Consider the following 26,881-nt stretch of genomic DNA (forward strand, 5'->3'; position numbering starts at 1 on the left):
ATTTCTGCATGTGGGCACCATTTTGTTTGTTTTTTTTTTTTTTTAAGAAGCCTGTCTTCACTTGGAGAAATGTCATGCAGAGCAGAGTCCTCCGTTAACGAAGAAATGGTTAATGCACTCCCAGCTCGGCTCCTAAGTGTAGACAGCAATCCAAGCTTGTCTCTCCCACGTCCGTGTTTAAAGCAGCATACACTGGGGGTAGGGGAATTGACTGTTCAATAAATATCAATAAGGACTCCTGTTTGGGCAAGCTATACACAGTTTTCTCTTAGTCTATGAATCTCAGATCCCTAGGAAGTCATATATTATGTATGGCAGTCTCTCAAACACAGCCTCTTCAATTGCCCAGAGTGGTCATGTTTTGAATAAATAGTTCAGGTTTTTCTGATCTCAGTACCTAGCTCATAGATACTTAAAAAGCAACCACCCCGCCTTCCTGAAGGCCCAGGGGCCAGTTCCTCCCTAGACTTTGTCTTCTTAATTGGTTTCATTTTCCTTCAAAATACTTTGTGGCTGCCGCGCAGGTCTGAGACAGGTCTCTGAGCTTCGGGTCCATGGTGTACACTGAGGCCGAGGCTCAATCGATCCTCTCCACTTTACCCAGGATCCTGCCTTCGTACATGGGGAGCACCGTTTCGTCGTCCCAGATCTCCTCGAAAACCGCTCCACAGGCAAACTCATCACTCGCTTTTTTGAAGTAATACCTTAGAGGAAGACGGGAAAGTTTGTTGAGAAGGCATCTTCTTGCCAACAGAGAACCAAGGTGGGCATCTGTGCTGACTGACAGATGAGCCTCACGCCGAGGTCCACACCAGATTAATGAGGGCAGCCCACCTTGCCAGATGGGCCAGGCAGAGGCACTGTGGGGGTGGGAAGGCCAGGCTCCTCCTGGCTTCAGCCTCGAGTCAGAACTGCCGTCACCTATGTGACCAACATGGACACTCTCTGACACTGAGGGGGGGAGAATGAGAAGAGGACATGCCCAGGCTTCATTTGTGATAGCAGGGCAGGGAGATCCTTCAGGGACCTGGGACTCTTTTGGTTAGGCCTATAGAAGCGGAAGGCTGACTGGCTGCTATCATCAGTCCAGAGGCCACCTGCCCCAGTGCCAACAGTCTCTGGCCCAGGCCAACAGGAGGTGGGCCAGTCCCAGGGCTCACCTGTGCTGAGCAGGCACAGAACCCTTCTGTCCCTCTGTCCCTCCCTCCTCTTACCCCATTTCTCTAGGGTCCAATGCCCTCCTTCCCCTCCTGCCTTCAATTAAAGCTCCTCTTCTTCCTCCCCAAACAGTCTCAGACTGTTTAATTGTAGAAGCACCAATGACGGCCTCTCTCGGGTCCTCACACTCTGTACAACCAGTCACCCTGGGCCAGGCCGACCCCAAGCCCTGCAGAGGACCCGAAACAAAGCCTCTTCCCTTGTCCCCAGCAATGGAGGAGGAGAACCCCTCGAGGGGATTAAGCTTTCCCTGTGAATTGTCCTTTCCGGCCCATAAAGGCCACTCTCAGGGAGAAGGTCACCACCTCTCCTGCCACCATGGAGCCACTAAGACATAAAATTCCGACTCGTGTTTAGGGCTGAGGTGCCTTCTCTTTGAAAAAAACAAAAACACTCATCTTCCTCGGTTAATTGTGTCATTCCCATTTTAGAGCAAGGGAACTGAGTTACGAGGGCAGGGAAGCTGGGTCTAACCAGGGCCTCTGTGGCTAAGCTGGCTATCTAGGGGCACGGCCATTTCAGGGGTGCAGCGCTGCACATGGGGTCAAAATGCTTAGGGAAGCCTGAGAGGAGGAGAGCAAGGGGGAGTCCTTTTCCCAAATAGGAGGGCCTGAATGCCAATGCCACCCGGGCCCCAGCTCTGACCCCTCTGGCATTTACCACGCTGGACTTTGATGGCACCTCTGGACAAACATACGTTGACCTTTTCCATAATTGCAACCTCTTCCAGCAAGGAGAGAGGCAACATTCCCAAGCGCCCCCACCCCACCCCCTCAGGACTTCAAACACACTGCCTCACCCTCGTTTTCTCCAAGACCTGGGTTTTCCACAGCACCAGGCTGCATGTGGCAAACTCTGCCTTCTCCCGACATCTGGCACCGAGGGTGTCTGGCATGTCTGGAGGGACTGTTTGCTTTCTGAACTCCTGCCACGGACGGGGAGATTACTCAACACGCCCAGGTCCCAGCTCCACAACCCTGGCCTCACTGGGCTCTTTTTCATTAGGGTGGGGGCTAGGGGCACACACTGAAGTGTGGAGGGTCAAGGCCCTGGTTTGGGGAGGAAGGCACGGTACCCTCTTGCCCAACCCCCACCCCCAGGACACCAAAGCTCACCGGCAGAGATAAGGAGGGTGGGAGGGCCTTCCCACAGCCTGATCCAATCAGGAAGGAATTTGAGAGGGGACCATTTGTGCACGTCTTTGTGCATTAAAGGGGAGGCCAGAGCTTCAAAGCCAGGTTTATTAAATGTGCCTTAGGGGGGAAGAAAAAAATCAGAGCCAGATGTGGCCGGAGTGGTGGAGAGAGGCCCTTCCCTGTGGGCCCTACGCAATGTGCTGTCACACTTTCGCCCCTTGAAGGTCACCTGTGCTTCTCCTCAAAGTCCAGCAGAAGTCAAAGCCAAGATCAAAATGAACCCCTGGAGGGGCCACTTGTGTAATTAGCTTCACCTGTGTCTCGGTCAAGATTAAAGGCGGCAGCCGGGCCTGTTCCCCAGACCCTTTGATAGCATTCAGAACGGTCTCTTCCTGGGCATGACAGAATGACCTAGGCTCGGCTACACACCTACCATACCACTAAGTTGTCACCCACAGGGTCCTTGTCCTTCTCCCTGCCAAAGGTCACTGTTGGCACCACCAAGAGGACTCCATGACGGAATGGCTGGTGCAGCCACACAGGATCCGCAGGGAGGGTAGGATAACCCAACATCCTGCAACAGGTTTGCTCACCCGGGATCTGGGGGCCCAGCCAGGAGGCTGCGTGTCCTTCATACTCTTTCTTCCCTTACATCCGGGTTCTGGAGGTCCATGTGGGCTGCGCCTCTGCACAGGGCCTCAGGACACTCCACTGGGGAGGGGACACTCCTTAGGTGCAAACCTGGACAGCGGGGACCCCCTCGAGTGCCTGGTCGGCCTCACTTTGCCCAGGCTTGGTGCTCTGCACCTGGGGCGTAAATGGGCTGAACACACGTTCTCCCGGGAGGGAGGCCAAGCAGGTCAAGTCCTAAATGAACTGCCATGGCCATCACCCGCCTTTCAGTAAGAAGGCTAAGAAATGCTTCTGAGTTGGCTTTCATCATCCTTTGCTCCTGCCTGGGTCCTTTCAAGGACCTGACAAGGTCAGTGTGGGCCTTTTTAAGGATCCCTCCACTCTGCCAGGGAGCAAAGAGGCCAGGTGGCAGGGAAAAGACAGTGGAGCCCAGGGCCCCGTAGGAAACTGGCCAGCCCGATTCACCCCCTTGACTGCCCACAGGCCCGGCTCCTTCTCAGTTCGAGAAACATTGCTGCTCCAGGTGACCTGTCCAACCTAGGGACCGCGCTCACCAGGCACAGTAAGGGAGAGCCTGGTGACTCCCGAGCTTGGGTCTGCTTTTCTGAGCCTCCAACACGGTGGCCTCTGAGGTGGCTCTGGGCTCTCCCTTATCAGTCCCCACCCCAAGCAGACAAGGGCGCCTCCAATTTCAGGCAGAGCCCTGCTCTCCTGGTAAAAACAAACGGCAGTAACTTTTTTGTCCTCAAGTCTTGTTCACCTGGAAGAGAAGACCTGGCTGGCTCTCCAGAGAACCACCCCCCTCAGCAGCTTCCCCCATGGCTGCTCTTGTTAGAGGTGAGGGGGGAGAGGCGATAGATGGACCCTAGATGCCCAGCAGCCCACTCAGGCAGCCTCCACGGCACTTCCCAAATCCACCCGAGGCCTGCAAAGACAGAGATGTTCTAGGGCCGGGCACTTTAGTGAGTTCTGAGCCAACTCCAGATCCGGAAAGGCTCTCTAGGTAATAGACCCTTACCTATAATTTCCCTTTTTGCTGAGCTGTTCCTTGAAGTGGCCCAGGGTCAAGCTCTGAGCCTTCAGCACCCTCCTGTACGGGATTTCTTCTCCGCAGAAAAAGTAAGTGACGACCAGCTCGCTGGCCTGGAGCGCGTGGACACTTGCCGGTTTCTTTGGCTCTTTGTGACTGAAAAGAAGACAGGATGATGTCACAAATTCAGCACCTCTAAGCCGACACAGACTTACACTCACACAGTATGGGGGTCTACAGAGGAAGCCTGGCGCGGGACCCTCACGTTACAGAGGTAACAACTTCCAAAGAGACCCGCAGAGCGTGAGGAAAGGAGTGGTGGTCCTGATTGTAAATTGACACCGTATCCCTCGAATGCCTTCAAACCGGGGTTCTCAGAGGCCTCCTTCTGGCTAGCACAACAAAGGCCTCACCAGTGAGGACCAGAGAAGCAACACTATGGGGGAACTGCCTGCACGAGGCTCCCCGTGACCAGGGAGTACCATGGAGGCAATCCCAGGCCGGAGCTCCTCCATGGACAGTGTGAGCTCAAATGCCGTAGAGGCCTACCCATCATGCCCACAGAACCACATTCCCAGGGAGATGGCCTGCAATCTCATATATGCCAGGCGGGCCCCAAACTGGCTGGGCAGCCAAAGATGACCTTGAACTTCTGACCTTCCATCCTGCAGCTCCAGAGAGCTGGGGGGTGCGGGTGTTTACTCACCCCACCTCCGTTTATGGGGGCGCTGAGGAGCTAAGCCGGGGCTTCCGGCACGCTAGGCAAGCCCTCGGTCAGCTGAGTTACACCCTCAGCGCCACTGTCATTTTAATTGTCCCGTTTATTCTGTTTTTAGAGTGGCTTTCATAAAAGCCACCAGTGTCGACAGCTGGCGGACTTGAGGTTAACCAATTAAAACAAGGAAAGGGTTTATGAAGGTAGCTTATTCAGGACCTCAACCATGAGTCACACTGCTCAGGATGAAGAGGCTAAGAAAACGTTATCTAGATCATCCCACATTCTGGCAGATTTGAAATTCTGTAGACAGGGTTCAAAAGTCCCATCTCCAAGTGCAAATTTTCAACAAGAGTCATGGCCCAGTTTGGGACAAGATTTTTTATCTTCTCCAAGCAGGACATGCTCATGAGTGACGAGGAGACTTGTCCAGGCCTGCTGGCTTCCAAGTCCTACAAAGTTAACTTGTGCATCCAGAGTCAGCCCCCTCTACCCTTCTGACAATGGCTCCAGCCCCAGCTTTTGATTAGTGTGAACCCCCGAAATCCTCTGTTGTGATGCAGCCTTCTCAGCAGGCAGGTTTCCCATGATCCTCCCTGATGGCAACATCTGCTTTTGGTGTTGCTCGTCACAGGGCGTGGAAACAAAGGCCACTTCAAATACGGAGTTCCACATAGACATCACTCCAGATAATGACACACCCCGAAATGTAAACCATCCCAAGCATCCCAGCAATGCCTGAGATGGATACTCACTCTGCTGGAGCCAGGCTTGGGTTAGAGAAGGCTATGGCTCCCGCCTGACCAGTGGCCGAGTGGTTCCTGTCCCTCTGCTGACTGGCCACACAGCACCTGAGGACAGAGGAGGGGGAAGGGTTTAGAACAGTGGTTCTCAACCTTCCTAACACTGCGACCCTTTAATACAGTTCCTTATGTTGTGGTGACCCCAACCATAAAATTCTTTTCGTTATTATTTCACAACTGTAATTTTGCTACTGTTATGAATCGTAATGTGAATATCCGTGTTTTCCAATGGTCTTAGGTGACCCCTGTGAAAGGGTCATTTGACCCTCCAAAGGGGTCATGACCTATAGGTTGAGGACCACTTAGGTTAGGCTTAGAGGTTAGAGGTAAACTCGCATCCCCATGGCCATTGGGAAGCAGAGAAAACCACCCTGGCCTCCTAAAGAGATGTGGCCCTGACCCAACTTCCCTCCCGGCAAAGACCCAACCAAAGCCTTGTGTCCAGACATTCTGGAGCAGGCTACAACAGGGCTATCTCAGTGCCGGCGAAGGGCTCTTGATTCTCCCCTGGTCACAGCTTCGCACACACTCCTCTAACCTGCCTCTCATGAAGGGATTCACAAGGAATCATCCCACTTGTAGGAACAGCTGCTTGAACTCTGATAAATGAACAGAACCAAAAGAGTAACTTCCAGGGGCTGAAAAGGAGACTTCCTCAGCCAGAGACGGTTCCTCCTAGGAGAGCCTTTCTCTCTCCCTCTCTGACCCACCCCCTTCCGAGCGCCGTCCACACCCACTCACCGCTGCTTTGGGGGCTTGGACACCTCTGCCAGCCTGCGGCAGGCTTCCTCCAGCTGCGCCAAAGTGTTGGGTGGGGTGAGGGGAGGCATCGCAGGGTCCTGGGTAAACGGGTGAGCCCGGGCCACGGAGCGGGGTTGTCCGTTGGCCCCCAACAGATGGTGCCGGCTGACTCGTTCGCCTGGGGATGTGCGGGCGGACTCCAATGGGTAGCTCTTTCTTACGCTTTGGGCACTGAACGGGGCATGAAGAGCAGAAGGAGGGAAACTGGGTTAGAAAAACTGGAAAATGTGACTTCACTAGAAACTTGTCTATTCTGAGAGAGAGAAGAAAATAACTCTACCATAACACGGACAGGGTCACTGCCAAAACAGGACATTTTTGTGGTCTCCTCAGCCCAGTGTCTAATACTAAGATGGCAGTCACATTTGCTTTCCACAGACGGCAGAAATAGCCATCCCCACACAGCCTCGATGTCAAAGCCCTGGGGTGTGGTATTTACCTATGAGGCTTGGACTTGCTCTGCCGCTCACTCTCCAGCATCCACTGCCAGACATCCTGCGAACGGTCTCCTTCCTCCCCAGGAAGCTGAGGAGCCCCTGCTCCACTGGACATCCCTCCTTCCCTGGCCGGCAGTACCAGACCTGGTTCTGTGCCTTTCGTATTTCGTTTGGGCAAGGTACTGCCTCTGCTGCCGCTGTAGGGAAACCAAGAACACCCGATGCAGACATCTCGTTAAAACTCCACGACTCCTGGAACACGGTAATCCCGCCAGGGTACAGTGAGGGCGGATCCGCTCACTCTGTCACTCTGATGCTGCGACCCGTGCCCACGCCCCTCCAGGAAGCTAACCTGTGACCCTGGACCCACTTGACACCTGTTCAGGACTCAGGCTGGGAGAAAAGCTCTACCATGGGGGGGGGGTGCGCTAGTCACTTACCAAAACTGCTCTCCAGGCAGGGGCTCTGGAGCCTTGGGGTGACTCTTGCATTTGGAGTAACAGTAATACTCCGTGCCCCCAGGGCAGAGGCAGCGTACTCTCTGTGTGGCTTCTGCCTCGATCTCCTCCTTGGTCTTGGGGACAGCATGGTGATGGATGTAGTGGTGGTGAACGTGCTTCGTCGTCGTCGTCTGCTTGGCCAGGAAGCTCTTGCCTCCGAGGAGCGGGCAAGCGGCCACGGGAGGCAGCTTGCCCCCAGCGGGGAGGAGGGGGTGGTACTGCTGATGGTGGCGGTGGTGGTGGTCAGGGGAGCGGGAACGTGGGCTATAGCGGCCCACACCAGGCGACTGGCAGCCAGGGGTCTTGAGGACCCTAGACAGGTGGTCGTCCAGGATGGTCTGCGGGTCCTCTTCATAGCTGCCAGAGGGTAGGAGGGCCAGGGGGTGCTGGGCCGATGCTCCATCCCGGGAGCTCGGTGCCGGCTCAGATCCCTCCTTTTCTTCATCCTGGCAACAGAAGCCCCAAAGGGAAGTGAACAAGGAAGCAACCCTTCCACATCCTGGGTTCGTGCACCCACGGGTGGGCACACACGTGCACACATGTACACATGCACACATGCACACGCACACACACGAACATGCAGAGGGTGGAGAGGATGCGGCAGCCGGCCCTACCTCCCGGATCTGCTGCAGCCGTTCCTCCAGGCTGTGCCGGCTCTCCAGCTCCAGCCTCAGCTTCTCCAGCCTGGAGATGAGCTCGGCGGCGAAGGCAGCGGGTTCCACGGGCGCCATCTCCTTGGGCAGACGGTGGGTTCTCTGAGGGTGTGGGAAGGAAGGAACCAGGCGCCGTTAGCAGGCCAGGCAGGCACTGGCCACAGCAGCTTGGATGGAGCTCGTGGGGCCCATCGGTGTGTGCCGAGTCCCCGCGTTCGGGTGGAAGGTGGATATCGAAACGGCCAGCGCTGCTCGGGACTTTTATGCATGGGCTCCGTGGCCTCATGGAGCGCCATGGTCCCCACCAGCATGTGCCTTGGGCAGGAGCAGTTGGTCGCACTCCGAGAGGCCCTGCTTGTTCCCTCTGTTGTACAACCAGCCCATCAGTAGCTACTCTGAAGTAGAAAATCTTCAAAGACTGTTGTCAAACATCAAAAAAAAGGCAGCCCTCTGAGATGGGGAGGGGAGAGGAACCAACTCAAGGCATAAAAAGTGGAGTCTAAACAGAAAGGGAGTTGGAAATTAAAAAAAATAAGATTGGAAAAGAGGCAGGGGAGAGGGAGGGGGGGGCCAGTCACCGGCCCCAGATCAGAGGAGAAGTGGTAATTTATTTCCTGGCCGCACACTGCGCACCTTTGAGGTGGTGGCGTCTCAACACTGTCCTCCATCTCCCTCGCATTCCTCCTCCCCTCCTCCTCCTCTCTTTGTACAGAAAATGAAGAAAGCTGCTGCAGGCTAGCGGCAGAACACTGCTGAGCTTGGCTGCCTGAAGCTGATCTATCAAGGGAAAACGGAACATCTCCAAACCAAGTACGGAATATAAAAAGAGACGTCGAGAAGGCCTGCCAAGAGCAGCAAACGGCGAGAACCCCCGCCGCCCGGCTTTCTGTCCTGGCTCTGCCATCTCGCCCCCCCCCTCTGCCCTCCCCACCCTCTCCACTTGTTCCTGTTCCTCCTCCTCCTCCTTTCTCTCTCTCTCTCTCTCTCTCTCTCTCTGCCTTTTTTCTTTTGGGATGGGGAGAGCAGAAAGCCAACTTGCCCTCCCGAGCTGAAGAGCCAGCCTCACCTCAGCAACCACTTAGCTACAGAAACGTGGGGGGGGGGGAGAGGAAAGGCCCCCGTGTGTCTGGCTGTTCTTATGAAGGCTGGCTCCATGAACCTGCACCCCAAGGTTGATTTGCCACCCCAGGACAAAAATCAGGTGATTTACAGGCGTGGGGAATAGAATTTTGGTTAACACATTCCCACCCCACCCCCACTCAACCAACTTTGACATCCACATTACATGGTTGGGGGGAATCACAGAAGTCACTCCCCAAAGCAATCTTAATATGCTCATTTTAAGACAAAGGGACTCTGTCGCCTGTGCCAGGAGTTTCTGAGTAGAGCAACAACCTGTAACCCTACTCTGGTGACCTGAGATTAGCAGTCCCATGTGTTACTTTTCTGAATATAATACAACCAACTGAACCAGCTGGATTCTCTGAAGCTACCAGGAAAGACGACTGGACAGACACCTGCTCTAGACGGGATGCCTCTGCTTTCTCCCTGTACCCTAGACAGTAGGCTACTGTAGAAAGATCACGGCCTGGAGACAGGCTTGTGGGCACTTGAGCCCAGCAAACTGTGTGCTCGCTGCCTTCCAGGATGCTCCGAGGGAAGGTCCCAGAGAAACCTGCTACCCTCCCTCAGTCGAGGGAGGCTGTTTCCCCAGGAAGCCTCACTTCTAGACATCCCACCCATCAGCATTCATCAGACGCAGGCTCATGAGAGCCCAGCTCTGGAACACGAGAAAGGTTAAGGCTGTACAGCTGCCCTCTGGGGGCATGAGGTTAGTAAAACGGTCAAGTAAACAGAAGGCGAGTCGGTGACCGAGCTATGAGGAGAAGCAGCGTCCTAGAGAGCTAACTTTCCTCCCACAGTGGGCAGGGCAGGGAAACCACCGACAGAGGTTCTCCGAGCCTCATCCACTTCAGGTTCAAGGAGGAGCTATCTGCGACAGGAACTGTACCGGGTCCACACACAGAAGCTAACAGAGCTGGGGCTGCAGAGAGGCGTCAGCGGTTAAGAGCCTTGGCTGCTCTTTCAGAGGACCCAGGCTCAAGTCCCAGCATCCACGTGTCAGCTTACAACCATCTATAACTCTGTAACATCAGATGGGGGATCTGATGCCCTCTTCTGGCCTCTGTAAGTACTGCATTCTCATGGTACACGTACATGCAAGCAAATACTCAGGCACACACACCCTCACCCCCACCCCACACACATGATTCTTTTGAGGCTCTCTGCTTTCAGGAGACTTCCAGTCTAGCAGGAAGGCAGTGAGCTCATCACCTCATCTAGTGACACTTGGTTTCTTTGGCACAGAGAACTTGCCATTCTTCAATTCAGGAAATAGAGCCTCGTCAGTCTGTTAGTATCATGCCCCAGAGAACCACATACTTTCTCCAGTCCAGCAATTCCTTTCGCTCCCTTTACTCCTGCAGGTCCCAGGCACATTGCTTCCCACCTCCCGGCTCTTTTCATGATTCAGGACCTCGGGGAACACCACTACCCATGTCGCCTATACTCACCGGAAAATGAGGTAGAGACACCTGGCCATTGGCCTTCACACTGCGATGCATCTCTCTCTGGAGTTGTTTCTTACTCCCCATGCGATAAGGAGGGATTCCATCTCTAAGGGAAGAGACAAAAATCCGGACTCACCAAGGTGATCTCAGCACGTGACATCACTCCCACGTTCCTCCGGAGATTCTGACACCAGGGACGGCCACGCTCCTCCATGGGAATGGGCCACACATCTTCAATGCAATCATGACCCCGTGGGGAAGGACCCGTCCAAGACTACACTTCAAATCCTGCCCACTGTCCTCTGTGGCAACTTGGCTTCCTCTCAGCCACAGGAAGATCAGCTTGGGAGGAGCTTGTGTGTCCCCAAGTACAGGATTCTTGGACTCCTTCGGTCCTCTGGCAGAGGGAGGACAGTGCCAGGGCAAAAGGCTGCAGGGTCATGTTTGGAACCAAACCCAAGGGCTCGGCCACCTCCTCATGAAGGTGCACATAAGTCCCTTCCAACAGTCAATCACGCCCAACCTTCTTCTTTCCATTAGTGTTTTTAGAAAGCGCCTTGTGGTGATGTTCCCCCGTCAACAGAGACACAAAGACACAGGGACATGGACGTAAGAACAAAGCCCCTCCTAGGCATCACGATAACCTCGCCAAAACGTTCACACATCTACAACGTGCCAGCCATGACCTAGGTACCTTCCCTCTATGTAAGGGTCAGTGGACAGAGGGGACACAAAGTCTCATTCCTCTTAGGAAGTTGATATCCGAACAGAGTGTCTCACGGTAGGGTGCAAAAATGAGGCAAAACTAATGTTCAAAAGTGGCAAGCACTGGCAGGTGGTGGCGGCGCACAATTTTAATCCCAGCACTCGGGAGGCAGAGACAGGTGGATCCCTATGAGTTTGAGGCCAGCCTGGTCTACAGAGGGAGATCCAGGACTGTCAGGGCTACAGAGAAACCCTCTCTCAACCTCCCTACCCCCCCCCAAAAAAAAGAGGTGGTAAGCACTATGACAAAGTAGAAATCAGAGGGCAGGGAGGAGGTCCTCCGGGAAGGGAGGAGTTGCGATTTAAAATTGGAGTGTGGCCAATGAGGTCTGGGCGAGTTCTCCAGGCCCCTGTCTCTAAAACACGGGCCAGGTGTGGAGGCACAAGCCTTTAATCCCAGGTGGATCTCTACAGTTCTGAGCTAACTCTTCAGCGGGAGCCTGCCTCGGAAGGCAGAAAACCCAAATTAGCAAGTGGAAGGGAGAATAAGGCGTCGTTGCCATAGAAAAACACGACCAAAAATGAATTTCAGTCTTAGGAGCACAGTGGCCAAGGTGTGGCTTCTCCCATCGATGTCCCTTCCAGAGGCCTCACGGGCCTCGAGCCTCCACGATGGGCCGCACTCCCAGGCGCTGACACCGAAGCGAGGTGTCTGACTGTTTCCCCTGCCCTGGTGTTTAGTGCATCACAGGAAGACAACAACCTTCATCTCAAAGTTGTCGTCGGTCCAGCCGGTGTCTGAAGAGCGGCCAGGAGCAACGGCTGACCTAGGCCACAGAACATGGTCCCTCAGGGGGTGATGGAGAAGAGACTGCTTAGGTCAACAGTAGGACTAACTCCAACCTTGACTATAGAGCGCAGGAGGGTAACTACATTGAGGGGCGCTGGGAGGTGGGGAGAGGCACGATCAGAAGAAGCAGGCTTGAGGTTAAGCCGCTAACTTACCAGGGGCTTCTCTTGACAAGGCCCCGAAGGTGAGGCGGGTATGTGGGTGTGATGCAGCACCTAACACTGTTTTTATGAAGGCTGCATGCTCTCACCCTGGAATAGCTGTCTTGACCCCAGCGAACAATCCTACCCAAGGCCACCAACTGCAGCCAGAGGCTACTAGCTCCCACAGAGTTCACGTGCTACTTTTGACACCTGACACATCAGCTTTTGTTCTCACAGGAACCGCATTTTATAGATGACCAGAAATAGGTGACTCAGGCTCCCAACCTCAGCCACCGCCGAACTCCAGAACAGATAGCCTTAACTCAGCAGTCTGCTTTCAAGGTCCCCAGTGCCCTGATGGTCTACATCTCCAAATCTCCAAGAAGCCACATGACATGGACAAATGGGAAATGTGAACTCTTCTACCATTGGTACTCGTTGGCTATGGGGGTGCCAGGTGGGGTGGGGTTCATGCAGAATAGCTCTTGTATCAGCGTCCCAGCTCTGTGAAAATGATCACACTTCTCTCCTGACCAGCTCTTCCTCTTGGGTCTTAATGATGAGAGGTGGCTCCCCAAACACCCCTACCTTGGAACAAGTTGCATCAGGCAGCTTCAAGAGTCCCAGGAGGACCAGCAGTGAGGCGGCTTAGTAGGGAAAAGGGCTGGAGAGCGGAGTTTGATCCCCAGAACTCATAGAAAGACAGGAGAGAAGGCTGTAGCTGACCGCTGCACATACGCTGTGGCACACAGTAAGAGTCTCCCCAGACCCCCCTCAAGACTCTGCCCGTCCGTCTCCACCAGCAGCCCTTACTCATCCCTTCCTCTCAGCCAGAAATCAATGGCGAGGCTTCTGTATCTTGTATGCTTTCTCCACATAAGGTAGGAAGAAAGAGAGGGAGGCAGGTGACAGCCAGGGCAATGGGCAAGAGGAATACATGATTTCCTAAGACCCTCTCACAATATCGAGGGCAGGTGAAGGATACAGCCACAGGAGAGGCATCTTGTGCCCAGAGCCAAAAGGCGGAATTTTAGCTTGGAGACGTCAAAGAGGCTCAGAGGCGCCTTTCTGGAAATATGGCTTTAATTCCCCCTAGCCAGGAATCTTCTTCCAAAACAGCCCCTCATTCCAAAAGGGGGCCTCTCCTTTCTTCTGTTCGGGCTCCAGAAGTTTATGACCAGCATCCTGGCTGCTCATAACCAGAGTTCGGTCCCTCTACAGGCTCCTCTAATTATAAACATTTTAGCTAACGAGCCTGCTGCCGGGCCCAGCTGTTTCTGGGGCGCACGGATTCTGAAGTGTGGACTCCACTTAGCTGCCATTTAAGCCGAGCCAATTAGCTCAGCCCTTCGACTCCACTGGGCCTGACCTAACCTGAATGTCACTTTTTCCGGGGGCTTTGAAATAGCAGGCGTGAGCGCGCGTGCCCACATTTGGCAGCCCCTCTGAAGCAGTCTCCGATCACAGTCAACATCAAAAGCCTTGTTTGCAAGATAGGGCAATATCTGAAGTTCACTTAGAGGCACTCCCCAATGTCCAGACCAACTCCCCCCCCCACCCCATATGTAAGATATGAGAAAATAAAAATAATAAGTAAAATGACTCCCGCCATCTCCTCTGTGGAATGAAGAAAGGTCATCGTGTGCGGATGGATATGAGGACACACAGAGCAGAAGCAAGCTACAGTCAGATGCGGCCAATCCCCACTACGGGATAAAGACAGAGAACCCTGGTGCCCTCAACTGAGGGACCTTGAACTTGGGCAGCAAAGCACCAGCTGCTCCCATACTCCGCCTTCCTAAACGTGGCGCTCTGCATCCCTTTTGCTTGGTCCTAGCCCCATGCCCCTCCTGTCCCTAACCTTCCCAGGATTTGGGTTTAGGATTTTGCTGGAAGTCTGGCAGTTACCTTTCAAAGGAGGGGAAAAAAAATTAAGAGCCATTTCTTCCGAGAATGTGGGTTTCAGAGTAACAAGCTCATAAAACAGCCTGCTCAGGGGGGTCTAAAATGGAGACTCAAATACCTCGGCCATCTTTAGGAGGGATTTTTCCTTAGTGGCCAAAGAGAAATCAGCACTAACACTGGCTCTGGGAGGAGGCCTACATAACCTAACCTGTCTGCCTCACACACCCAGGCCACCACATGCAGATGCCAGGAAGAACCAAGGCCTGGCCCAGCTCTGCCCATCTTCTTCTATCCAGGCCTCTTGCAAAAGCCCGGGGGACTTAATTGGTTCTGTCGCAAATGAGATGATTGCTTCCCTGGGCTTGTGTCTAATGAACTCCAACCTTCTAGAGTCTATTGAAAACTGCCTCTGACCCCTCCCTCTACTCCCCCCTCATCCTTGTCCCCTCCCAACTCCCAGCAGGGCAGCCAGCCCTGGTCCCCAGCCCCTCAGCCCCCAGCAGCCCACGCGGGCTATTGTGAAGAGGAGAAGCAGCCAGGCTTCTTTTCATGCTTTATGGGGCTCTCCTATTCACTTGTTCAAGCACATTTCAAAGGGGCCTGCTACCCTCTTATCCCCTCTAAGCTCCCTAGATGAACAATGGGCTGAAAGCGATTCAACTTCGCTTTTCATCCCCCTCCCCAACACACACACACACACACACACACACACACACACACACACACACACACACACACACTTTATTTCTCACATGGTGCTCTCATCAGCACGAGGCTCACAATTGGCAGAGCTCTGAAGAGGGGGTCTAGTCCCAGCCCTGGGAATCCCGGGTAACCACCCAACACAGGGTAGATCACACACACCCAGAGCTGGCTGGCCAGAAAGTGTTTTAAGTTCAAGCCAAGTCTGTTCAAGCAGGAGACTGGGGATCACTTCCCCGCCCCCAAAGGGGGGGGGCACCCTATGCCTGGCACTTGATGGCAGCTGGACACCCACAGGAGCCTCTAAGCATGAGCAAGCCCCGCCTGGAGACCCTTCCATACCCCACCAAAGGCAGCTCAAGATCATTCCCAGGAGCCCTTGGAGGAAACCGATGCCAGCTCTTAGTTGGTCTAACCATGCTTGTGGGTACATCTGTGATGAGGAGTCCAGTGGAAGGCCCACTTGGCTGGACCCCAAACTCTAAGTCTCACAGGTACCTTTTCTTGGCTTTTTGGTTTACTAACCATCTACCCACCATAACAAGACACCCTGTTACAGGGCCCAGAGACTATGCCACCAGGGGCCTGAAGTAAAAGCCGCCAGGGGATAAGCTGCTGGCCCCTTTTTTAAAGTGGCCCTTACTGACTGCCATGCTACCTGGAGTCTACGCCTGGCCACTCCTTCTGAGCCCCATACTTGAGTCCGTAAGTGCTTTAAGTGAAATGGGAAGGAGAATCGGTTTGAAAGGAAGCGGAGGACTGGCCACACCCAGAGTGATTACTGCCCAGCATGCAGGAAGTCAGTCCTGGGTGCGGATTCCAGTACATCACCTGCGGTGCCACCTAACTATGATGCCAGCACTCAGGAGATGGAGGCAGATGGACCAGATATTCATGGACCTCTCTAGCCACAGAATGAATTCAAGACTAGCCTGGGCTATGTGAGGGCCAGCCTGGGCTATGCGAGACCTTTTCATTCTAGGGAAAGATTAAAGGGGAATAAATGAGGAGGACTCAGGAAAAAGAGTTAGGGTCAGTAGTAAACAAAAAGAAGAACCCACAGAAGCTCAAAGGCCTCACGGGGCGACTGGGCCCAATAACATCTCATGGTGAGCAGGGAAGATGTGGCGGGGCAGGCGCCATGTCTGGCCTCTGCCATGAATGGCTAGAGACACACAAGGCTACTTCCTTCTCGCTGTGGCAGTCACCAGCCACTGCCTACCTTGCTGATTGGGTCCTGTGAGGACAAACAGAAACAAGCATGGGACCACACCCAAGTTATCTCATCATGAACCCAGAATAACACCTCAGTGATGGGGTTGAAACACAGCCAAGCGCCAGGAAGCAAGCCAAAAATAGTCTCTAAGAAATCCAAACAGAAGCCTCACAGAAGTCTTCCGTAAAGGGTACCCGACTTCGGAGAGTCACTCAATGCCTTCATTCAGAACCAGCTTGCTCTTCCTTTACACATAGCAAGGAGGTTCCTACACAATCCATAATTACTGTGTCCTGAGGAGTGAGGCTTCTGAGACACCAAGCCCAGGCATGCGAGCAGAACAGGACAGGACAGCAGGAACCATCGGAGAGAAAAACCAACCATATGACGAGGGCAGGAGACACAGGACCGAAGTTCCACAGCACCTCGCAGCCTGAGGCCTGCAACACACCATGAAAACTCACCCTGATAGTAAGTTTTTGGACAAGGAACAAACTGGGGTCCGATATGGTAGCACATGCCTCTAATCTCAGCACTTGGGAGGCAGAGTGCTAGGAGTCTGAGGCCAGCCTGGTCTACAGCTAAGATCCAGTCTCAAAAAAACAAAATAAAATACAAAACGAAAAGAAAACAAAAAAATTAGGCCTACTAAAGAATAATCTAAGTTTTTTTTTGGGGGGGGGGGTTCTTTGAGGGTGGCACTGGGCATACATGTAGTTACATATATACATATATATATTCAGGCAAAACACTCATATACATAAAATAAATAAGAATTATTCCCCCTGCCCTGTGTGGACAGTTAAAGAGCTCAGCCAGTTATGAAAATAAAACCAGTTCTCTGAAAGCTTCCATTCCTGGCGGATCAAGGATGTGCACCCTACCCTCACTAATGCCAAAACGATGTCCTCCCTTCTTCCTTCCCTCCGAGTGTGTGTGTGTGTGTGTGTGTTTTGGTTTTCGAGACAGGCTTTCTCACTTTGTAGACCAGGCTGGGCTTGAACTCACAGAGATCCACCTGCCTCTGCCTCCCAAGTTCTGGGATTAAAGGTGTGCACCACCACCACCACCACCACCACCACCACCCAGCTATTATGTTATTTCCTTAAACTTCAACATTTTCCCTGAAGAATATCTGTCACTTTGTTAACAGGAGAAATTGAGGTAACACAATAAAAGCTTCCAGGAAAACAAAACAAAAATGGCAACAAGAATCCCAAAGTAATCTCAGCCTCTTTTTTCCCCAAATGGTCCTGTGCGGCCTGCCAGGCTACAGGCCAATAGAAGCCAGACAGTCTCAAAGACATGAAGAATAGACAGTCCAATTTTAAGAAGCTAAAAGGAGCAAAGTCTAAGGAGCGTCCCAGAACTTAACACCACTAGCCTAATGGCTTGTCTTTCAAGATCATTCCCTCAGCAGGAGAAATCCTGACTCTAAATCATGCTTGCTGGAAGAAAGCCTTCAAAGGCCTTCCTGAAATACGGATTCTCAACTGGGTGCTGGGTGAGAAAAGTCTTTGGGATTTTCACCCATACCTGAATTCTATCCTGACTTTCCTGAATCAAACCCTAAAGAATGGCAGGAAACTGGGAATCTAGGCCACTACTACCTCCCACACCCCACTATGAGACTCATGGAGAGTTGGCACTGTCCACCCAGAGATCCCTCTGACCTCACTTCAAATGACCCCAAACTCAAAGCATGACCTTACCTGACAGTCTACTGACCTTATCGACCACTTCAATGACTTGGATTGCTTTCAAAAGTATCTATCAAAGTCATCTGTCGGCCTAAGATCTGAGACCAGACAGGACTATGGAGGGCCCCTACTGAGGGTCCTCAGCATCTGGCACAGACTTAGGAATCCACCAACATCAATGGCCTGAGTGACTCCCACTGAAGTACATGCACATAGACAGACCGCACATGCTGGCCCTTCAGAGAGGCCTGGCTTTCTCTTCCCTGCCTTTAATGGCCTTTTCTCAAAGAGCAAGAGCAAAATCACCACCTTTCTAGCAAGGTCCTGGGTTCCGCCTGCTGGCTCTGCAGCATGTGCACTTGGTTTCGGGACAAGCCAAGTGCTTCTCCCATGAGCACGACCAGGAGATGGTTTTTAACTCAAGAAATCCACATACACACTCATCTTACCTTTCCACCAGACACTCTGGCTTCCTTCTGTGAAGACGCTACCCCAGCTTCCTCTTCAAGGTTCTCACTGAACCCTACCCAGACCATCATGCCCATCACGTTCTCCTCCCAGAAAACCAAGGTCCACTCACAGAAATGGTTCCCGCAAAGCTGGGTGAGCATGAGAGGCAGACCCCCCGGCTCCATGTGCAGAAGGGAGACAGGATACTTACACGCTACTGTCCGTCATGGACATGGAATCATCGGTCAACGCATCGCTGGATATCTCACTGTCATTGGCACTGGCGGCTGGTGCAAAGACATAGCCTGAACCTACATGATAGGGATTCACCGGGTCGCTTCTCTTGAAGGACCTATGGGGAAAGAAGAGTACGGTCACTATTCCCCACTGGAAACCCAGGTCATCAGGTGACCCCAGAAGGACACAGTGCATAATCCCACATCTGGTCTGTGCCAACTCGCCATCCAGGTCCAGCTGCAAGCCTGGGCAGACGGCCGCAATGAGAAGATTGTTCGTCACCGACTCCTCGTGCAGGGAAGACAGGCTGGGTTCCCCAACCTTCCAAGATGAGGGGTCCACCAGCAGTGCTGCAGAACCTGCCAGGGAATCCTACCAGCCCCTAAATACTCACATCTAGAGCGGCGGGCACTGACTGTTCTAGGGCTGAAGACTGAGTGGGGCAGGAGGCAAAAGCAGCCAGCAGCCAGGTGTCTTCTTCCTCCTGGTCACTGCACCCAAGCCTGACTGCAGCAGCCGATTTCCCAGACCAAGAACACGTGAGGCACCCTAACTCTCGGATCTGAGGTCTGCCAGCCTACTCCAGAGATACTGACATCTAGAGGTCAGGGGTGGCCTTCCCCGCTTTGACCTAGGCCTGCAGTAAGCCAGGCAGGTGGGACAGATAATGTTTAGACGGTGGCAGCCATGAACTGGGCCTGCAGTGCCCTTCCCCCCCAGCACGACTCTCCTTCTCTGGGGCTGGCTAAGGCGCCAGGACTAAAATGAGCAGCTGTCCAAGGCAGGCCCAGGCCCCTCCTCCAGGGGTCTCCAGCCCCTTTGTCTTAGTGGCCGCCGGCGGGACCCCATTCCCCTCTCTTGATCTCCTCCCAGAACAACCAGTGTGCCTGTCTCCTGCTGGGCTGCCACTGGTGTCACCAGCCAAGGACTTCTGTCAGGGGGAGGGGAGTCGAGGGATCAGCAGGCTGCAGGAAGGATCCCTTCCAGGGGTCAGTCGGCCCGGAGTTGCAGGAGGGAGGTTTCCTTCAGCAAGCCCCTGGCGTAGTCCTCCCGGGGCTCAGCTGGCAACAGCCAGGAACTGGGGGGGGGAAAGGCTCCAAGAGGAGCCACACTCCATCAGCCCACAGCAGCTGTTCTGTAAAGATAGCCGTGGGCTTGGCAGAGGAGAGGGACCCACGAAAGGTCATGGCCAGCCATCTGCTCTTGTTCACCAGGCTCCTGTCCTTGCACTATGCCGGGCTCTGGTCTCCTGGCACCCAGGTTCTGGTCAGGACACATCACCACAACGTAAGGGGTTGTCGTGAGGAAGGAAGCTGGGTACTACTGAAAGCCTATCAAATCACAGGCGTTATCTCAGGCCGAAGGCGCAGGGCGCGGTGCCCATTTTCTGGCTAAGGTCCTTCGTGGTCTCGAGCACACAGTGGCCACTCTGCAGCGCTGGACCTGGTGGGCGTGGCATGGATGCACCTGTGCCCTCAATCTCTTTCTTCCTCCTATCATAAGACACTTTAGAAAGTTCTAGAACTGGAGGCAGGGTATGATGGCTAGCTGGCAATGGCCCCCTGTGACAGGAGGGAACCAGGAGTATCATGTCAGATGAGGGGGAATCTGAGACGACTCAAGACACTTAGGAGAACACAGTGGCACCAAAGACTGCAAAAAGCCCTCTTCTGACTAAGAAGAGCGTGGACTCGAACCAGCGGAACTAAAACTAGTTAGGCTAAGACTGGTACAGGGGCCAAGCACTTTCCTCTAAGGCCAGTCTATCCTAACAGGACAGAGAGGGACCAAGAGTCTGGGGGACAGCATTCTGGACAACCGTTACTAAGCAGCACCTGGGGCCCAAGAGGACTGCAAGGCTGGGCTGGGAGGAGGGGCGAGGGCAGACAGAATGCCCAGTAGGGAACTGTTGTCCATTCTGGTGAGGAGCTCAAGGGGGACAGTGGAGCCAGAAATGAATGTGGGAGTGAAGCCCCCCTGTGAGAGTTTCTGCTCTAGCTGGAGCCCTGAGTGTCTCACCCAATGTCCTCGACTCTGAGACGAACCAAGTGACCTGGGGTGGGAGGCCTCCCTGCTCCCCTAACACCCAGAACAGTCACGTGACAGCTGCTGCCCTTCATCTTGAATCTCCACAATCATCCTATGAGGGGCCCCTGGGAGCCAAGCATCAGGACTGGAGACTTAGTGAGAGTTCTAACAGGAGCTGGGACCAAGGTTCTGCCCCACTGCCCCAGGCTGGACGCATCCCTCAGAAACAGCAATGTCTAGGAGTGCAAACCAGGCGTACAGTCAACTGGCTGTACACTTTTGACAGGTGACTCTAAACTGCCCCTAGGCCACTAGCCCTGCCCTATCGCCGAGGGCAGGGAGACTTGTTACCTCAGGATGCTTTTTAACGAGAACTTAAGACTGCTAAGGCCATTCTTGCCTGTTCCTCATCTGTATGTGCTCAATCTGGGGTTCCCAGGCACTCAAGATGGCAGGAACTGAGAGCATAGGGAGGCAGAGAAGACTGAGGGGGTGACCAGTTGCCCGAGCATCCTGACCACTGAGGGACTCACAGGAAGAGAAAGACTTTCTGCTCACCATCGCCTCTAGAGGCTGAACCGGAGGCAACAGGCAACACACATCAGAAGACAAGGCCAAGAGAGATCATGGGGTGGGAGGGGACAGAGATAGGCCAAGTCTTTAAACCAGCCTGGAGTCCCCTGCTGGGACGGGCCCCACTGCTTCAAAGAGGGCTGTCCCTCCTGTCCTTGGGAATCTAGTGGTTTGTATTGCCCATACACTCTTGAGAGGAGCAGAAGTCAAAGGCCTGGACCTTGTGTTGGCTTTGCTGATGGACTACCGGGCCAAGACACAGCTCCCCTAGGTGTGGGGCTCCCCCTGAAAAACAAGCAATTCAAACATGGCCACCTGCCTCACAGCCTTGCCGCTTCTAAAGCCTGGGCAAGGGCACTGGAGTGGAGGAGGGGGTACCCCAGTAACACTTCCAGTACCCAACTGCCAGCAAAAATGGAGAGACGCTGTGTTCCCAAAACCTCTTCCACTTTCTCCTGTAGTATTCAGCAAGGTATCACAGCCGAAACCTGTCCCGAACCCCAGACTGTGTGATCTGTGGGGGCACAAGCCATCTTCACATGTGTGTACCCCCAACACCAGAAGCAGGGGGGTGGCCTGTGGCAGGAGCTCCAAACTTGGCTGAGCCTCCTTCAAAGACCCACATCCATCAAATGGGTCACTGAAAAGGTTTGCAAGAGGCATGGCACAGGATCAAAACGGCCACAGCGGCCTGAAACAGCATCCACACACCTTCCCTCCCTCAGCCTCGCTATCTTGGGGGTATTAACACAACAGCTCCGCCTCAGATCGGAGACTCATACTTCAGCCTCCACAGGGAGAAAATGACTCAATTGAAATTCATTCCTCCCCACTGCAACAAAAAAGGATACCTAAGTGTGCGTGTGTGCGCGTGCGTGTGTGCGTGTACACACACGCTCCTTTTGTACATGGCTCCCAAAATAAACTTATCTCCCTTTGCTTCCAAAATAGAGGGCTACTGTGTGATCAGTAATTAAAAGTGGACTGCGCTGCTCTTAAACTCAGCTGATGGCAATAAAGTGCTTGGATTTTCCCGCAGTCATAACAAGGCAGGGGCAGCGTGGCGGGGAGACCCAGAAACTTGGTTTTTAAGTACTTAGAACTTTCTCCAAAGTGCCATGTAATTGTAGGAAAATGGATTATTGCTGTCTTCTTGTGATCACTTAAAAAGGGGGTGGGGTGGGGAGGGAAGCTGGAGCATACTACCTTAATTGTACCCAGATTATGACTTCTTCAGGAGGGCTATACCCCAAAGGTGCAGGGACTAAGCACTCCTGAGGAGTGTGGAGGCTTGTGCTTCGTCTTTTGTGTGTGCTGTGTGAGGCGTGCACCCACAGGCCACTCTGCCAGTGAGCAGGCATGGGGCTTTCAGCTGACAAGTAACAGAGCCTCCTGGGTCCTTGAGAGAAGGAAGTGTCTACCTCTTATTTCTAGATGTTCGGGCCACCTCTGCTCCTCCCCAGATACGGAGAGCCAAGAGAATCCATCCAAGGACCTCTTTCTGGGGCCGCTCTCCCAACAGTACAACAAGAGGAGCCGACTTCGAGGCTGAGCTTTAGGGCTTTTCCATGAGCCTTTGACATTTTACCCTAAGGTCAACACCCTCTTCAACTAGCATTTTGGAAGGCAAGATCAAGGGGTGGGTGGACAGTGAGGGGTCAGTGTCTTCTGTAACCAGGCAAAGTTTGACAAGTGTATCTTAGCCAGCTGCGTTTGTTGGCGTTTCGTCCTCTAATTACTGACCAATGCTCTCAGCATATCTTTCCTATGGCATCATTTTCTCTGATAATTGAAGCCAAACTTGATTCCAATGGCTTCTCACAAAAATGAGCCTCATCAGCGAGTTCTTTCAGAGAACAGGAAGCACTCGAAGCCAGCACAGGGACACCGACTGGGCCCCTGGAATGGTAAGCCAGGCCCGAGCAGAGGGCCCAAGGGAGGCAGATGAACCCCGGCCCAGAGTCAGGGCAGAAAGGGGTGCACACACAGGCATCTTTCTGTATGTTCAACACTGTATCCTCCCTCTTAAAATAAGTGTGGGCCTAGCGCCTGAGATCACAGCCCCTGGCTCCACACATCTCTAACACACCTCGACACTGGGGGGTGGGGGGTGTTTGTGTGAGGGGTTAGGACACACGCTCCCACCACCAGGTCACTTATGCCCTCAGTTATTTATAGAGACCATCAAAAGCCCAGGCATCCCACTCAACCACGCACAAACCAGAGCCCTTCCCTCCAAGGATAATTTCTGCTCTTCCGTCTCAACTATTTATATTAAACCCGACACCAAATCGGTAAGGCTACAAACAAGTCGTTAAAAACGAGGCTCCTTTGAGTGCCCACATAAACACAGGGCTTGGAAGGCTAGCCAGCGCCTTGGGCACCCAGTGGCCACGATGACTCTTCAGCAGCTGAGGCACACAGGCCCTCTGCAGGTTCGAGCTGTTTCATTCACTCTCCTGGTTAACTTTACTCAGCCTGTCCCCTAGGCCAGCCACACTCTGCAGGCTGAGTGAGCACATGAGGAGGGAGGGAGCGAGCTCAACTCTAAGAGGAAGGCCGGTCTGTCCCTGGCTTCCAAGAATATGCTGAAAGGCAGACTTGAAAAAGCCCAAAGAGTAGGGAAAGTTGGGGCACAGGCGAAGTGGGGGGGGGAGGCTTCTCTAAAATATTACAATGAAAAATGGGCCAAACCCCCAGAGTTGCTATTGAAAAGGGTCATGTGTTAACTTTGCTGCCCTTTTCAGAGACCCAATTATTATCGTTAATTACACTAATTATAACACTTAACATCTTTTCAAAATGTTTCCCTTTACAAAGGGCTTTCATGTTTATTATTTTGATCCTAAGAACAACCTTAGGACACAGACAGGAGAAAAAGTACCCTCCTATCTTACAGATGGAAACATGAAGCTTAGAAATTTTCAAACCAAGTAATGCCATTGGCTAGGGCTGGAACTCATCTTGTCAGAGACACTGTGCACAGACGAGGAGACCTTGCAGGTTAAAAAGAAATAAGGCCATCTGGGTGTGTCTTAGATTATCTTTTAGGATGCCCTTGTTAAGACGTACTGGCTTCGTTGAGTCCAGGTAAAATGTTTCAGTCCAACTTAACCGTGGGAGAAAGCTCGCTTGATCTAGTGTGGAGGCTCAAGAGGTCGCTGAGGAGCTGTGCTGTATGTATCAATGACATCCACAGTTCCCAGCCTGGAAGGCAGGGCTCCGGAATCTCAAGTGCTTTGCAAACTTAACACTGGTTGTATCCTAAATGAAGCCTCCGGGAAGAGGCAAGCCAAAGCATGGCCCAGGCTGCCCGCCCACCCACAAGGAAAAGCCGTGGCAAAGGTTTGCCTGGGGAGTGCTTTCTTAGTGCCGGCCTCCAAAACCACACTGTGCTATTTACAAAGGTGACACTCTGGGGCTGGCCCTGAAGACACACAGAAGACCCACTGTCAGAAGGCCGCCTTACCGCAGGCCTTAAGGAGTCTCACCCCTGGCTGCCAACTCTGGAGGGAGGGAGGCCAACAGCCAAGTTTACCGACATGTCCTTGCAATGGAGCAGGATAACAGATGCAGGTGCCTGGGTGCGCCCGCTACAACGACCCAACGGATTCCATGCCAACAGCCTAGCTCTTCACAAGCTCAGGGGCACTGCAACAACTCCCTCCTGAGATCCTACACTTGCCTGCAAAAGCCAAGCCAATTCCGTTTAGGTGTAAGACCAGATATCTAAAAAGTGTTAAGTTCACTCCCAAAGCTGCAAGAGCGCCCTCTGGTGACTGGAGAGCAGGCCCTTCCCCTACTTGCTAGCAGTCAAAACCGGAGATCATGCCTGTATCATCATCAAAGACTCAGACCTAGCTATAGAAACCTGAGAGGCTCCAGGGCAGCCATCAGGGGCATAGCCCCTCCTGCTGCTGCAAGACACTGGAGACCACGCCCCACAAAGATAGCAATATCTCCAGAAACCATGCACAGATCACAGCCTGAGTCTCTGACGCAGAGAGACGCACAGGGACAGAACAAGAGCCATGCGGACAGCAATCCAGTGTCACCCCACCTCCCGCCCTGCAGGTCATAAGCAACAACCTGGAATTGAGAGGTGCATTCTCTTTGGGGATCTCTGGAGAGGCGAAGGAACGGAAAAACTCATTTTAACAGGAGGTCTGAAGTTGCCTGCAAAGGCCTAGAAGCTTGAGACTGGGCTAATCTATAATGGACTGTTTGTCTTTAAAGCTTTAAAAAGAGAAAGTGCTCCGGAGGGCCGCCTGTCCCACACTTCTCTATCAGCACCAATGACAAACCATCAACTGAGGTCTGACCCTGGGGCTCAAAAGCATTTTGAAGCTGGATGAACGGCCCAGCAGACTTTAAAGGGGAGGCTCCTTCATACGAGGAAGTCACAGGGCTTTCCCCAAGTTAGTTAGAAGCCTCCCTCGATGAGAAATACCTAGTTCTACAAAGAGAACCACAAACTCAGTTGCTAGGCCAATCGCTAGCTCTTATCTTCACATAAAAGTTCAAAAGATCCCACCCACCCCTTTCCTCGGGTGCACACGGTATTTCCGTGTCTCCACAACCCTGCTGCCCCGCCCCCAACCACAGTCATTCTACTTTGATGCTTAGTGGTTAAATGACCCCTCCCCAAACTGGCGTTTAGTGGGTCCCGTGACTCACAGGCATCAAAAGCTGCTATATTCGGATTCTTTCTTTCTCTTTTCCTCTCTCTCCCTCCCAGTAGCCCAGGATAATAAGTAACCACATTAATAAATACTGCTTGCCACCGTTTGAAGTTAGCATTGGAAGGCAGCAGGTATTCAGCTGTGCGAACACTGCCCCCCCCACACACACACAACACAAGATCAAAGGGGTTCTACTAGCCAGAAGTCCTAGCTCTCAACCAACCTTTATCAGCTTCCGAAGCCTAGCCACCCACCCACCTACCTTAACTGAAAGCATCTGCCAAGCTAACTCATCCTCCCAGCCCTGTCCCCACCGCCACCCACCCGGTCCCCCGGCCAAAGCCTTACCTGAAACCATTTTCAACCATTTCCACGGATCTCACACTCGCCGTGGCCCGCAGAGTTTTGCTGGACAAGCCAACCACAGCGGGCGAAAGTTTGCACTTCAAGTCAGCACAAGTCCACTCCTCTTCCTCATTCAAGGTGGGGAGGTAGCCACAGAGGACCTTTAGGCTCAGTTCCCCATTACTCATGTAAGCTGTGTTTTCTCCCCCACTCCTCACATACTCGAGGTATATGTCAGAAGTCAAAAACATCTGGTAGGCATTTTCCTCCATCACAGCCTGGATCTCAGTCTGTGCCTGGTCAAACATGATGGAGTCGATCTGTTGCTTCTTGATGCCATCTCGTATGTAGGTCTTGGTGGCAGGTTTCAGCTGCTTGGAGACAATGCTGTTGTTCTCAATGTACCTCTTATAGATTGCTTTGGCTACTCGCAGAGTTTTGGTATCCTTCAAGTTCATCTGCCTGAATCCATTGCAGGCAAACCAGAAGTCCAGGGTATCCACACATTTCTCCCTCTCCAGGAAAGTCCGGAAGAGGTAAGCGCCATCCTGGTCGCCCAACAAGGAGTGCAAAGACTTGGTCCACCTGGTCAGAGGGGAATCAGGGGAGGCCCGCCCCTCGGGCTCCCCCAGCCCATCTTCATTCCGTCTAGCATTGGAGGAAACAGGCATAGGTTTGGTGGACTGGCCCTTGCCCGCACTGGGCTGGCACGGTGGGGTCTCCCCTTCTTCTCCCGGAACTGGAGGCCGTGGAGCATCCTCGCGGAAGCTGCTGCTGGGATCTGGAAGGAGAGTCACTAACACAGCGCTACTCATGGTGAGGGAGAGCGTCTGGCTGAGTTGGAGTTTT

At 53.2% G+C, this 26,881-nt stretch overlaps 1 protein-coding gene across 1 annotated transcript; it reads right to left on the reverse strand.

The window, feature by feature from the left end:
- On the reverse strand, positions 1-26,868 carry Axin2 (axin 2). Its single transcript, XM_028865243.2, has 10 exons — positions 26,036-26,868; positions 18,379-18,519; positions 10,500-10,602; positions 7,888-8,028; positions 7,214-7,719; positions 6,776-6,970; positions 6,277-6,507; positions 5,488-5,583; positions 4,006-4,173; positions 1-704 (listed from the first exon to the last, which is right to left on the reverse strand). Exons 1-10 carry the CDS (start codon positions 26,845-26,847, stop codon positions 578-580), a joined length of 2,520 nt encoding a protein of 839 aa, XP_028721076.1. The 5' UTR covers positions 26,848-26,868; the 3' UTR covers positions 1-577.
- Between the last annotated feature and the right edge of the window lie 13 nt (positions 26,869-26,881).

The sequence above is a fragment of the Peromyscus leucopus genome, chromosome 8b (assembly GCF_004664715.2).
Source record: "Peromyscus leucopus breed LL Stock chromosome 8b, UCI_PerLeu_2.1, whole genome shotgun sequence".
In the NCBI taxonomy this organism is placed as follows: domain Eukaryota; kingdom Metazoa; phylum Chordata; class Mammalia; order Rodentia; family Cricetidae; genus Peromyscus; species Peromyscus leucopus.

Excerpts from the sequence above, each read along its gene's own strand:
- Axin2 (XM_028865243.2), bottom strand. The coding sequence starts at position 26,847 with ATGAGTAGCGCTGTGTTAGTGACTCTCCTTCCAGATCCCAGCAGCAGC. Across the intron at positions 5,584-6,276 it reads TCCAAGCCCCCAAAGCAGCG|GTGCTGTGTGGCCAGTCAGC; the intron begins GTGAGTGGGTGT and ends CTCTGTCCTCAG. Across the intron at positions 705-4,005 it reads AGCAAAAAGGGAAATTATAG|GTATTACTTCAAAAAAGCGA; the intron begins GTAAGGGTCTAT and ends TCTTCCTCTAAG.